Source organism: Bombina bombina, chromosome 1, assembly GCF_027579735.1.
Source record: "Bombina bombina isolate aBomBom1 chromosome 1, aBomBom1.pri, whole genome shotgun sequence".
In the NCBI taxonomy this organism is placed as follows: domain Eukaryota; kingdom Metazoa; phylum Chordata; class Amphibia; order Anura; family Bombinatoridae; genus Bombina; species Bombina bombina.
Genome location: NC_069499.1, coordinates 1,551,979,784 through 1,551,994,393, shown reverse-complemented (window position 1 = coordinate 1,551,994,393; position 14,610 = coordinate 1,551,979,784). Strand labels below are relative to the sequence as shown.

The following is a 14,610-nucleotide window of genomic DNA, read 5'->3' as shown; positions in this document are numbered from 1 at the left end:
TAATGTATACCCCTGCCATGTGCCATTTTTTATTAGAAGGGAAGAAAACCAGTAACAGCTTTAATGTAAAGTAGAAAAAAAAAGCTTGATGAATGAATAACCTAAATTGAAAAGTTGTCAATACTTTATCCATGAAGTCTCAGCTCTGTTGACGGCTTTAACAGCGTTGAAAAATAGGATCTCAAATGGATCCCTCGCTCCTAAGCGACATAAAAAATGGACTCCTATAGACCAAATGCATTGCTCAATAGCGACTATAAGATCTTGGCTAGTATATTAGCTGGTCGTCTTAAAAGTGTAATAGGAGAAATAATAAATATTTTCCAGACCGGTTTTATTCCGGGTAGATCAGCGCAAAAAAATATAAGGAAAGCAATGACACTTATTGAATATTATTTAGCATCATATAGAGCGGAGCCAAAGCCACAACAAGATTTTGCCTTAATAACGGTGGATGTGGAGAAGGCTTTAGACTCCGTTCTATGGGATCACTTGTTCACCACCCTAAATAACTTTGGCTTCACAGGACATTTCTCAAACTATATAGGCTATTAGGCGTTATAAAAAAAAAAATATTTCTCCTTTTTGAACATCAATAGTTTTCTCTCCCCTGCCATAACTTTAAATAAAGGAACAAGACAGGGTTGCCCGTTATCACCACTACTGTTACCGTAGACCAATAACTCTACTTTATCTCTTTATTCGGATTATATCTTATTTTATATTAGGAACTCGAAAAAAAAAAATACTGATACTCTTGAATATTATTGCGGAATTTAGTAAATTTTCTGGATATAGGATTAATCTGCCCAAATCAGAGATTCTGTGGGTAATCAAGAAGAAGAATAGTTTACTGGATAACCCTTTTAAACTGGCAGAGATAAGTATTAAATATTTAGGAATAATTATATAAAAAAACCTGAAGAATGGTATCATTCTAACTATACTCTAATGTGGAAAAAATGTTTCTCTGACCTAAACCGATGGAGTAAGCTACCGCTTACTTTATTGGCAAAAATTGCGTTAATAAAAATGTGTCTTTTCCTGAAGATTTTATTCCTGTTGCAAAATATCTCCCTATTTTTACGTAAAATAGATATTCAAAAATGTAATTCTAATTGCTCTCGCTTTCTCTGGGCTCCAGCAAAACCACGTATTTCACTAGCAAGATTGACACACCCTAAAGACGGGTGGCTTTGCCTTCCCTAATATTCAAAATTATATTCTTGCTTCTTTATCTAAAATTGTTGTGGATTGGCTTACAGAATCTGACTATATTACAAACTATAAGATAGAAGAAGCTAAAATTGCCCCATATTTGCTTAAAGCATATCTACATTCTAATCTTCGCAATGTCATTAAAAACTACACGTTAAAATTTACAATCCACAACGTAGTAACAGCATGGAGTAAAGTCTGCTCGAATCTTGGGATAAACCATACACGCTCTAAATATTTACCTATTCGGGGAATCCCAGACTTCAAAAGTGGCTGTACCTTTTCTGTTTATAAGACATGGTTCGCTAATAATCTGAAATATGTGTTACAATTATTAGACCCACTTACAAAGTGTTTCAGAACATTTGACTCAATATCGAGAGAGTTTAACCTAGATAAGAGATCCTTTTTTGCGTATCTCCAAATTAGGCATTTTATTCATAGTCAGAATTCTGCGGAAGGAAACTCCTGGACAAGATGGGTCTGTTGGATCCAATTATTAATAGATATTATATGGGTAAATACTCTTTGACACCCATTTACAGGACTCTGGCCCTCAAAGGGGCATAATCTAAAATTAATAGACTCTTCCTTTCATGGAGCTCTGATATTCCAGGTATTAATACAATTTTTTTTTCATAAAAGCTTTACCAGAGTTGTGAAATTCTCCCCTGATATAGCAGTAAGAGAGTCACATTATAAACTCCTGAATAGAGCATATCTCGCGCCTAAGATATTGGCAAAATAGCAATACATGTTATAGATGCAATTTTCCAGCTGCTGATCTAATACATGTCTTCTAAACCTGCCCAAAAATACAAAAACTATGAAAACAAATAGACTTCTGGCTAAATAAATATTTGCCAAGTAGAATCAATTTTGAAACTACACATATCTTCTTTCTATTTTCAGAAAAAAATGTACAGAATAAGTTGCTGATTAATACCGCAATTTTATTAGCTTGGCAGATGATACTCAAAGCATGGAAAGATAAGAAGGCTCCTAGCATAGCTTAATTTATACATAATATAATGTATCAAATGGTGGTAGACCAACATGATCCTTTGATCTTTCAAGATAACAAATTAAAACTATTTATGTTAAAATGGGATAGTTATTTTAGATCAACCCAGGGAAGTAAAACTACAGTTGATAGACTGTTTTCATTCTTCCCCTCTCTTTCTCCAATTAATATTATCAAAGAACTACCCCTTATTTTGGAGACAGCATCTTCTCTGAACAAATTCTTTTTCTTCTTGTCAAAAATCCTTGGCATATCTATGAAATAATTAATAATCGTGTTGTAAGACGAAGATATATTATTTGAGAAGAAATTAGACTGTTACAAAAAGTCATGAAAGAAACATCACGTTATAAGGAACTTTATGTTTGGAATATATTTAAGGATGATGTGTTATATTTATCTATTGTTGAATTTGTTCTTGTCATAAGTAAAAAGACCCTATTATAAGGCGTTGATCTTTCCCTTTTTTTTTTCTTTCTTTTTTTCCCTTTCTGTTTTGTAACAATGTAATATGTAAACCCTTATATGTACACGTATAGGGATATTTTGATTCATATGTGTTCAAACTTTGTTTATTATTCTTTCTGTTTTTTACATTGTTTGTATAAAGTACAACGGTAGACTTCTGCTGCTGTTTAAAAATTAATGAAAGAATTATACAAAAATAAAAAGGGAAAAAAAAAAAGCTTGATGAATGAATTACCTAAATTGAAAGGTTGTCAAGACTTTATCCAAGAAGTCTCAGCCCTGTTGAACAGCGTCGAAAAATAGGGTCTCAAATGGATCCCTCTATCCTAAGCTACATCAAAAATATCAGTAATTATTCCAATGTTATCCACACTTTTACACAAAAAATTTATTTAAAATGCAGATAAAAAAGTGTGTTTATAAATCAAGTGATGTTAACACTTTTGATACCGACCATAAAAATATCCAAATGTTAACAGTTCTAGATGTAATGTAAAACAGTCTTTATTGCTGGAAAAATCCTCAAAGATGATCCTCAAAGGAAAGAAAAGGCAACATAACATCCATCTCCTTGAAAAAGCTGAGTGTAATCAGTGAAACGTACGTCGGAGTATTTGAAGGAACTATATGGACTGATCACAAAGAAGGGTTTCATTTGATATACGGCAAGGCTTTATTACCCAGAGTAAACAAAAGTTCTAATTTGAAGGACTTTAACACACTATATGAGTGTAAACCTGGGCTGTTATACCCCGAGTGATGTTTGTCTGTTTTTAAACATTTTAATAAATTTGTATGCTGCTACCTGGAAGATTTGTTTGTTGAGTTCTTACCCTAAAGCTAGTTTTATCTCTTTATCATGTGATTAGGACCGGCTCTGTTGTGATACTGCAATCCATTGTAAATAGATTTATGCTATGTTGCCCTTTTCTTTCATTTGAGGATCACCTTTGAGGATTTTTCCAGCAATAAAGACTGTTTTACAATACACCTAAAACTGTTGACATTTTGATATTTTTATGGTCGGTATCAAAAGTGTTAACATCAGTTAATATACAATACAAAGCACAAAGTGTAAAAACAGCAGAACTGTCATGTTATGCAGCACTATATTGCACTGGGCTTGTCTCTCCTTCACATACAGAAATGCAGAGAACCCCCCTTGGAGAACTAAAGCAAAAATCTGCCTTTTTAGAATTTCACTAGGGACCTTGCAGTGCTGGAGGATCATTTAATATAATCTTGTGTGAGTGAGAGGTTTTGTAATCAGGCCCTAGACTTGAAGGACAAACACAAATATTAAAATATAATTCTGTATGGGCGCAATTATCAAAACTTTGCTGGATTAGACATGAAAAACCACACTGACATTTACAGGAGCTGCCCTCAGGGAAGTCTCTAAAAAGAGGGGCTGTACTGTGAGTTGTGAGATGTCTCCCACAAAATGAAATGGTGGAAAGGGAAACTTTACTGGGGAGACCAATGTTAGCAAGGAACACACTTTAAACATTAATTCTTGCAGTCAATACAGTGTCTTACAAGCTCCTCTAATTTTGTATACGTTTGTTAATTAGGCTAATTAGTGTTTGTGTATTTTGACACAATCTCGCCAACATTTAGTAATCATTTTTGCTCTTTATATCCAAGTGTGAGCTCTCATGTCAGTGCCAGTAAGCCACTTTACATAATACCATAGTAGATGAGGTTGAAAGAAAACAGAAGTTCGACCTATACAGATCTTAAATTATTTACAACAGGAAGTTGCCAATTAATTTACATTAATACAATTAGAAAGCTAAACCACTAAACACAAGCAGTCATATCTCTGAATTCTTTTTTAGGCAGAATTCTATCTAGGGCATGCACTAACTCCTTAGGAAACAAGTTTCACAATTTGATTGCTCTTAAAGTGGAAAAAAATGTTTTTAAGATGCTGGAGATTAAATCTAATTTCCTCTACCCTTAAAGTGTGTTTATATTATGTGAAGAAACAACTGTCTAGCTGAACATGTTGCTTCTAATTTATTTCAGGGCATTTATTTTTTTTTGCTTCATCTGTCACCCCGGAATAATTTATGTGGACACGATTAGATAGATGGTTTGGTGGCATTGTGATTTCCCTCTCTAAGTGTCAGGTTTCTCTGTAGATATGTGTGGCTATAGCCTGTCTGTGTAATCCAAGGTATGTGATCTTGTGTTCCTTTTAAGGCTCTCCCCCTCATCACAGTCATAGTGGGGTCACCGAGAAATGATGGGAACATTTCCATAGTGACTACAGCTGAGGGAACAGATGAGCCACACAGGGTGGATTTTGAAGCCCCCCATGATGGTAGAATTCTTACTCCAGGCACCCCAAGCTGGGCTAACTACGTGAAGGGGGTGATCCAGCATTATAGGGGTAAGATAATGTATCACGTTGTGAAGGGTTATTCCATATTATATGCAGATTTCTTCACCTTTTTACTATGCTATTGTATCAGTTTATGAAACCTATAAAAGATACAAAATAGATTATCACATTAAATTGTGTTTTCTCATCTTGCCAGCTAGTCCTGTCCCTGGCTTTAATGCTGCGATTGTCTCTAGCGTTCCTTTGGGTGGTGGATTGTCCAGCTCTGCTTCTCTAGAAGTCGCTACGTATACGTTTCTGCAGCAGCTCTGCCCAGGTTAGTACGGATCACTCCCCCATAAAAACAGCAATTCAAACCCTTTTCTGTTCTGAGACATCCCTTAAATTCATGTAACTCCACTAATTATTTCTATATATTGTAATACAACTTTTAAATAGTAATAAACCCTGCTAACTAGCCAAAGTCTATATGCTAGTGAGACAAGCAGCTCCGCTGATGCGCTAAGTAACATAAACTACCACTTGGTTAAAGGCGTAGCATTTGCTGTGCATACAAATAGTAAAATGACGAACCTGGATGGCATCAGTTTTAAGCATAGACAAACTTCTGACCCCTTTTGAAACAGCTTTGGAAAAGCGCGTCAGATGGTGAGTATTGGGGTCAGTGGCTTGTCTATGCTTAAAACTGATGCCATCCAGGTTCGTCATTTTACTATTTGTATTTACAACAAATGCTATGTTTTAACCACCGTTTAACCAAGTGGAAGTTTATGCTACTTAGCGTATCAGCGACACTATTTGTCTCACTAGCATATGGACTTTGGCTAGTTAGCAGGATTTATTACTATTTATAAGTTGTTATATAAGTGAATCCTGCTTTTTATTTACAGCTCTTTAAGGAGTCAATCCGTTAAAGTTTTATATTGTATTACCCCAAGGGCCTCACTAATGAAAAACAATTATATGGAAAACTAAAGTTTAAAGATGAAATAACAGAAATAAGATTAGTTGATGCTCTTTCTTTATTTCTCTCTTTCTCCCGCTTTCTGTCTCTCTGTTTCTTTCTTTTTTTCATTTTCCAGCTGATGTTTGACTTACCTGTTGCCTTTATATGCCCAGACGATGGAGATGCTGTGCAGAAGGCTCTCGCCTGTCAGACAGCGGAGCACACGTTTGCTGGAGTGCCCTGTGGCATTATGGACCAGTTCATTTCTGTGATGGGGAGGGAAGGACACGCCCTTCTTATTGATTGCAGGTCAGTCTGGGATAAGGATCAGCCATTTGATACATTTGTGTATTTAATGAACACAAGAATAAAAGTAAAAATCATTAGTTGAGAGAGAGAGAGATTGTGATTTATCGTAAAATTATTCACAAAATAGGCAGCTGTTCCCTCAGTCTGGATAGGCAGGACCTCATCATTACACTTAACCCTATGGGGCATATCTATTAAGCTCCGAACGGAGCTTGATGCCCCGTGTTTCTGGCGAGCCTTCAGACTCGCCAGAAACAGCAGTTATGAAGCAGCGGTCACAAAGACCGCTGCTCCATAACCTGTCCGCCTGCTCTGAGCAGGCGGACAGACATCGGCGGAAATCAACCCGATCGAGTACAATCGGGTTGATTGACACCCCCCTGCTGAGTCTACAGGGGGCGGCGTTGCACCAGCAGCTCTTGTGAGCTGCTGGTGCAATGTTGAATACGGTGAGCGTATTGCTCGCCGTATTCAGCGAGGTCTGGCGGACCTGATCCGCACTGTTGGATCAGGTCCGCCAGACCATGATAACTAGAGTCCAATGTATAAAAGGCCTATCACTGATTAACTTATTCTTTTAGTCTCTATCCTTTAGACAAGGAGAGACATAACATTTACATCTCAAACCTGCATACACCGTTTACGAGACATTTGTTCTCTATTCTACCGTCGATCTTGTAAATTAGAAATCCCTATCCATACAAAATTCTGATGAATGAGAAAGAAATATGTATCCTGATTGACCCACTAAAAATATGATTACTTTTCTTCCTAACATCAATGGGCCGCATCAATATTTTTAGAATATTAATTTATGGATATTAAATTCACAATAAATATATTTCCTAAAAGTGTAAAGTGCCACAGGGCCAGATTTAAATAATGTTGCAGAGTTCCATCGGAGGGCTAATTTTAGTTTGCTCACTAACCAAATGTCCCCAACCCCGTATATTTTAGTTCTGCTTTTTCCAGGGACCACAACAGCTATGGCAAACATTCACAGTTCTACTTCTTGTCTGGGGCCTCTTAAACTAGTGCAGAGGGCAACGAGTTGGCCATCCATGTTTTGAAAGGCTTTTTTTTTTCATATTTAAATTACTTTCATAAGTATGGTGCAGTTTCAGGGGTTACAATAATTATTTTTGTGTACTTTATTTTTATGTCTAACAATATTATTGCTGTGTGTCTTTTTATAGCTTTGTCTTTTCAAGATCACTTTGCAGGTAGACAGATTACAGTAACTTTTGATGTTTAAAATTAATTTAATCAGAAATAGCTAATAATTACCATATTTAATTATCAGTGTATGTTTGGTGGATAACGTGCACAGTAAAGTTTGTTTTTTAGTTTTGTTTTTTTAAATAGATGTATAGTTAAAAAAATAATACAGATAGATATTCCCAAATCCGGAATTCCAAAATCCAGAATTATGAAATCCAGACTTTTTCATTAGTATTTTAAAAAAAATAAAATTATTATAAATGATAACTTTTCTCACCAGAAAGACAAAAAAATTTAAAAAAAAATAAAGATGCAGGCAGAGATTATATGTTCTAAAATGCAAATTAGTCTATAATACCTTTCTGATTACAGTACTGTACTATCTTCCTGAGGGCAAAAGTATTTAAAATAATAGAAAACTTACCTTTAGGCTGCACGTGTAAGCTGTATTATGACATGTAAATATTGACTAAATGACATAAGATATTGTTTACACTTGATCCCATTTTATAAATTAAAATATACAAATATTCCAAAATCCAGACTATTACGAAATTCAAACCTTTTCCGGTCCCAACCAGTTTGGATAAAGTTTTTTTTTTACCCGTAACCAGTGTTCCCTCTAAGGCCAGTTTTGTGAGCAGCCCAGCAGTGAAACAGTTAATTAGGGCAATTATCAAACACTGCACAATGCAGACTGCAAGGCATGGTTCCCTTTGTAACTGTTTAACTGCTGGACCACTCACAAAAAACTGGCCTTAGAGGGAACACTGCCCGTAACCCGTAAATCGATTTGACACTTTAATTCCCTTCAAGTGGTAAATACTACATATTGACTAGGAAATTGACCTTGATTTTGTGTAGTAACATGCTTAAATATTTAAATAGTTTGCTTATGAGTAAGGTAGTATTAAATTATTTTGGAACGAGTGGGTTAAGATAAAGAAACTTAAAGGGACACTGAAGTCAAAATTAAACTGTAATGTTTCAGATAAAACGTGCAATTTAAACAACTTTCCATTTTACTTCCATTAACAAAATGCGCACAGTCTTTTTATATATTTACACTTTTTGAGTCTCCAGCTCCTACTGAGCATGTGCAAGAATTCACAGAGCACAGAATAATTGGAGCACCAGCCGGGAGATATTTAAAAGCTTGAAATTGTATTAGTATCATATAAAAAGCCTGGGGCACAGACTGTATACAAAAGTTCAAATGGAAGTCAGCACAAAAGCAACAGCTGACACGTTTCGGCGAATGCCGTATTCGTAGCTGCTTGCTTCATGTTCTAAAACAAACTACTTAAAACCATGAGCGACTCCCCATTGGTTGCCATATTAATTGATTAATTAATTACACTTGTATATGCATTTTAACCACATAATGTCTTGTTTTAGCAAATGCTCTAGCCCAGACACTAAACCTACAAACCCTATTTTCTAATATCACCTATTCTACATAGTGACGTGTCCCCTTAAAGGTGTATCTAACAGTCCTATATTTCATCCATAGGTATAATATACTCTGATGTAATCATGTAATACTATGGATATAATACATAAACAATAAGCAATATGTATATTGTCAGCCATGAATTCTATGATAAAAAACACACATGAATAGAAAAGAACATTGGGCCAACATGGGATGAACCCTAATATTTAGCAATAACGGGTCATCTAGTCCAACAGTGTGGCTAAACTCTCATACCCAATATTTAACCTAGTATAAAGATGAATATTGGACCAACAAGGTGTGAACGCTAATATTTTACAATACCGGGTCATCTGGTCTACCAATGTGGTTAAACTCCAATACCCAATGTTTATCCTAGATATAAAGTTTATACCCTTTCAAATGGTAAGTCGTTAAGGGTAGGTGAAATATCCATTAATATATATAGAGAGCCGTCTAAAATCAACTAGATGGAAATTGATATTAAGAAGGCATTAAATGATACCCTGTCAACATAAACCTAGGCCAATGGTTTGTTCTCATCTAGAATGCAATAACACAGTGGAGGGGGCGGAGCTTGGATCCTTAGTTTGTATTGGGAAAGTTATTACACTAGCGTATTATCAGTGATAACAAAAATATTTATAATCTATGTGCCTCTCATGTCCCTTTAAGTTCCAAGTTGTAAGTAATTTTCACAGGCTATATGCATATATGCTTTTGTGATTGGCTGATGGCTGTCACCTGACACAGGAGTGGAAATAGACATAACTTTAAAATTTGTCAGAAAAAAATCTACTACTCATTTGAAGTTCAAACTAAGTGCTATTGCATTGTCTTTTTATCATGCATTTGTTGACTATGCAAATCTACTGTATTAAAGGGACATAATACTCATATGCTAAATCACTTGAAACTGATGCAGTATAACTGTTAAAAGCTGACAGGAAAATATCACCTGAGCATCTCTATGTAAAAAAGGAAGATATTTTACCTCACAGTCTCCTCAGCTCAGCAGAGTAAGTTCTGTGTAAAAAGTTATACTCAGCTGCTCCCAGCTGCAGGTAAAAAAAAATAAAAAAAAAATGAAGAAATGAACAGCAGCCAATCAGCATCAGCAGTGCTGAGGTCATGAACTCTTACTGTGATCTCATGAGATTTGACTTAACTCTCATGAGATTTCATAGTAAGCTTCCTTTACCTGATTGGTGAAATAATATGAGAGTTCACGAGGCTCATCCCCTAAGCTGTCCCAGGACAGACATACTAATATGCTGCTTAGAAATCCTTTACAATGGGAGGTGGCTACTGAGGAACTTTTGAGGTAAAATATCTTTCTTTTTTGCATAGAGATGTTCAGGAGATATTTTCTAGTCAGCTTTTTACAGCTATGCTGCATCACTTTCAAGTGTTTAAACATTTGGGTATTATGGCCCTTTAACTGGTCTCTTAATGTTGCAGTGGAAAATCTCAAGCTAAGCCTGTAAAATTAGACTGTAAAAGATAGGGAAAGTTAGACCAAGCGTCCCGGAAGTTAACCTCTAGCTGTGTACAAAGGCCTCCTAGCCGGCCAAATGAGGAATTAAGACAGTGGTGTAATGTACAAAGCGCCTAAATGAAAGGCCGAGGTAGTGGTGAGATATTCAAGGTGCCTAATGTGGACAATAGGACCACTTGGAGGGCTAGTGTTATCTAGCTGGAAAATGTATAGTAGAAAAGTGTATTTATTACATTAAAATAAAAGTAAAATCACATAGAAATGAAATCACAGTCGAGAAGGATAAACAATAAAATGCAATGAATACAATAAAATCACAATATCATCATGGATCCATGATATCTGTTGAGCTGATAACAAATAAGCAGGTGTAAGCTTACAAATGATGATATGATCCCGAAATGAACTAGGCAAATATAATAAACAATCAGTGACAAAGTCCAGCTGTAGTGTCCAGAAAAATAATAAAATGTCCAAAAAGAGGGTGATATAATTATGTGTCCAAAAATGAAGTATCATTGGTACCAACTTTGTATAAAGCAAATCCTGTGTGGAAAAAATATATTGTTGTAAAAAAGTTCCAGTGTGTATTCACAGTGAAGTGAAAAATAAAATGAAAAAAATCGAAAAATATGAAAAATAAACCAGAGGAATGGTGAAAAAATGTGGAAAAAGTTAAGTGAGAAATGAAAAATACAAAGTGTTAGTTTGATGGAAGTGATTCTCAAATAGAATCCACAGGTTAAATTCTAGATATTTCTTATATCTTCCTATACGATTCTGAGTGTACCTGTAAAAATTAGATACAATAGTGTAGATTGTACAAATATACGGCTAGGTTACGAGTTTTGCGTTAAGGTAAAAAAGCAGCGTTAACAGGTCCTAACGCTGCTTTTTTACGCCCGCTGGTATTACGAGTCTTTCAGGTTTAGGGGCACCGCACACCTTTTTGGCCTTAATGCAAATCATCTTACGTAAATTTCCTAAAGTCTTTTTTCAATGGGACTTGCATAGCACCGGTATTACGAGTTTGTCCTGGGAGGCCAAAAAGTGAGCGGTACACCCTCTACCTCCAAGATTCCTAACGCATTTTAAAGTCAGTAGTTAAGAGTTTTATGGTACAAAGCTGTAGCATAAAACTCATAAGTAAAGTGCTAAAAAGTACACTAACACCCATAAACTACCTGTTAACCCCTAAACCGAGGCCCTCCCACATCGCAAACACTTAAATAAAATTATTAACCCCTAATCTGCCACTTCCGACATCGCCACCACTATAATAAACATATTAACCCCTAAACCGCCGCACTCCCGCCTCGCAAACACTAGTTAAATATTATTAACCCCTAATCTGCTGCTCCCGACATCGCCGCCACTATAATAAACATATTAACCCCTAAACCGCCGCACTCACGCCTCGCAAACACTAGTTAAATATTATTAACCCCTAATCTGCCACCCCTAACATCGCCGCCACCTACATTATACTTATTAACCCCTAATCTGCCGCTCCGGACACCGCCGCCACCTACATTATACCTATTAACCCCTAATCTGCTGCCCCCAACATCGCCGCCACCTACCTACATTTATTAACCCCTAATCTTCCGTCCCCAACGTCGCAGCCACTATTCTAAATTTATTAACCCTTTAAACCTAAGTCTAACCCTAACACCCCCTAACTTAAATATAATTAAAATAAATCTAAATAAAACCTACAATTATTACCTAAATAATTCCTATTTAAAACTAAATACTTACCTGTAAAATAAACCCTAAGCTAGCTACAATATAACTAATAGTTACATTGTAGCTATCTTAGGGTTTACAGGCAAGTTTGTAATTATTTTAACTAGGTAGAATAGTTACTAAATAGTTAATAACTATTTACTAACTACCTAGCTAAAAAAAATACAAATTTACCTGTAAAATAAAACCTAACCGAAGTTACACTAACACCTAACCTAACCCTACAATTAAATAAATTACCTAAAGGAAATACAATTAAATACATTAAATAAAATTAGCTAAATTACAAAAAAACCCCACTAAATTACAGAAAATAAAAAACAAATTACAAGATCTTTAAACTAATTACACCTAATCTAATAGCCCTATCAAAATAAAAAAAAGCCCCCCCCCAAAAAAAAAAACCCCTTAGCCTAATCTAAACTACCAATAGCCCTTAAAAGGGCCTTTTTGCGGGGCATTGCCCCAAAGAAATCAGCTCTTTTACCTGAAAAAGAAAATACACACAACCCCCCCAACAGTAAAACCCACCACCCACACAACCAAACCCCCAAATAAAACCCTAACTAAAAAAAACTAAGCTCCCCATTGCCCTGAAAAGGGCATTTGGATGGGCATTGCCCTTAAAGGGGTATTTAGCTCTATTGCTGCCCAAATTGGAACAGCCAATAGAATCCGAGCTCAATCCTATTGTCTGATTGGATCAGCCAATAGGGTGGTGGGTTTTACTGTTGGGGGGGGGGGGGTTGTGTGTATTTTCTTTTTCAGGTAAAAGCTGTTTTCTTTGGGGCAGTGCCCCGCAAAAGGCCCTTTTAAGGGCTATTGATAGTTTAGGCTAGGGTTTTTTTTTATTTTGGGGGGGGGGCTTTTTTATTTTGATAGGGCTCTTACAAATTTCTGGACCCTCATAAGGGTTGTTAACAGTCTCTGTGTCTGTCTCTGCGGTGAGGAGTGTCCATTAAAAACTTGTAGGAGCTGTAAACCACTGCTCCATGAACAAAGATAGTATAATTTAAACACTAAAAAGAAACATTGGGTCACATTATTAGATATTCCGAGAGATATATTGTATAGTATCATGTCTCACCTCTCATTATTCTTGAGGGGATGAGATACAGTTACAAAGGCAATCATGTGAATAGGTATCGAAGGTAGAGAAAAAATTGTAGAAGTAAAGAAGAAGAGAGAGAGAGAAGAAAAGATAAAGGTAGGGAGGAAGGGGAAGGGAAGTAGGGTAGCAATTAATGGATTTAGACTTCAGACATCATTCTTTGAGGGAGTGCCTCCCATGGGGCCCATGTGGTAGTATGTAGGTCTATGGTTCCCCTATTTATACAGACCGCCTCTTCCATCATTTTAACATGAGACATAATCTCAAGGACTTTACCTAAGGTAGGGGCATTCAGTTGTTTCCAGCATCTTGCTATAGCAAGTTTGGTGGACATTTAAAAGGTGTATATAAGGAGCTGTTTCTGGGGTTTCGGGTTTTTAGACATGTTTAGATGCAGCAAGCAAGTCTCAGGGCCCCAACTCACAGGTATAGAGAGGTGTTTAACCAGGTTAAGGACACCAAGTGTGGACATTGTATCCTCAACGGCCGCATCTCCTCCAGCACCTGTCCGAGGTATCTGGGGAAAATCTATGTACCCTGTTGGGGACCCAGTGCCATCTCGTTAAGAGTTTGTAGAACAATTCGAAAAACGTTATACTATGTATTGTCTGTCTGGTGTTGGCTATTGCTTTCATCCAAGTTTGGGGATCAAATACTCTATCTAGATCTTTTTCCCAAGCTAATATATTGTGTGTCTTTTGTAATGTAGGGCAGTTTAGTAGACATTGGTAATGCGTCGTGAGTGGTCTGTGGTCCTGTATTCCTGTCTTCCACCTAGATTCCCATATTGTTGAGTTACGCGGTTCGGTTTTGAGGAAATTCCAACTATGTATTAGAGATCTAATGCGGGTGACTTCAAAGTGCAGTTTGCGTGGGATCTTGAAGTGTGAAATAAGCTCAGGGCCTGAGGCCCAAGTACCCCTGATATGCATATCTTGTATGGTTGTGATGGAGAGAGCAGACCAGCCAGAGGAGCATGAGTCCGGTTGGCCCTTAAGAAGGCCCTGTATACCATGTATAGGTAATGGGCTACCTGAGGGGAGTGGCGCAATTTATGCCACATGGAGAGGCAGTGTTTTATCACCGGATTCGGTGGAGAGGCCAGAAGTCTACAGTGTTGTGGGGTCCATATCAGGTCTGACAGTAGGATACCATGGGGTAAGGTAGCTTGTTCAATATCATACCAGCAGGGAGGTTCCCTTCTGGTACCCCAGCCTGCTATATGCGTAAGCATGGCAGCCTCATAATATGTTCGGAGGC

General features: G+C 36.7%; 1 protein-coding gene across 1 annotated transcript in view; it reads left to right on the top strand.

Moving 5' to 3' along the window:
* GALK1 (galactokinase 1) overlaps positions 1 to 14,610 on the top strand; it is a 153,018-nt gene that overhangs the window by 3,799 nt on the left and 134,609 nt on the right. Inside the window, exons 2-4 of the mRNA XM_053722148.1 lie at positions 4,919 to 5,108; positions 5,257 to 5,376; positions 6,180 to 6,315. Of these exons, the coding sequence (XP_053578123.1) occupies positions 4,919 to 5,108; positions 5,257 to 5,376; positions 6,180 to 6,315 (446 nt within the window). The remainder of the gene's footprint in view (positions 1 to 4,918; positions 5,109 to 5,256; positions 5,377 to 6,179; positions 6,316 to 14,610) is intronic.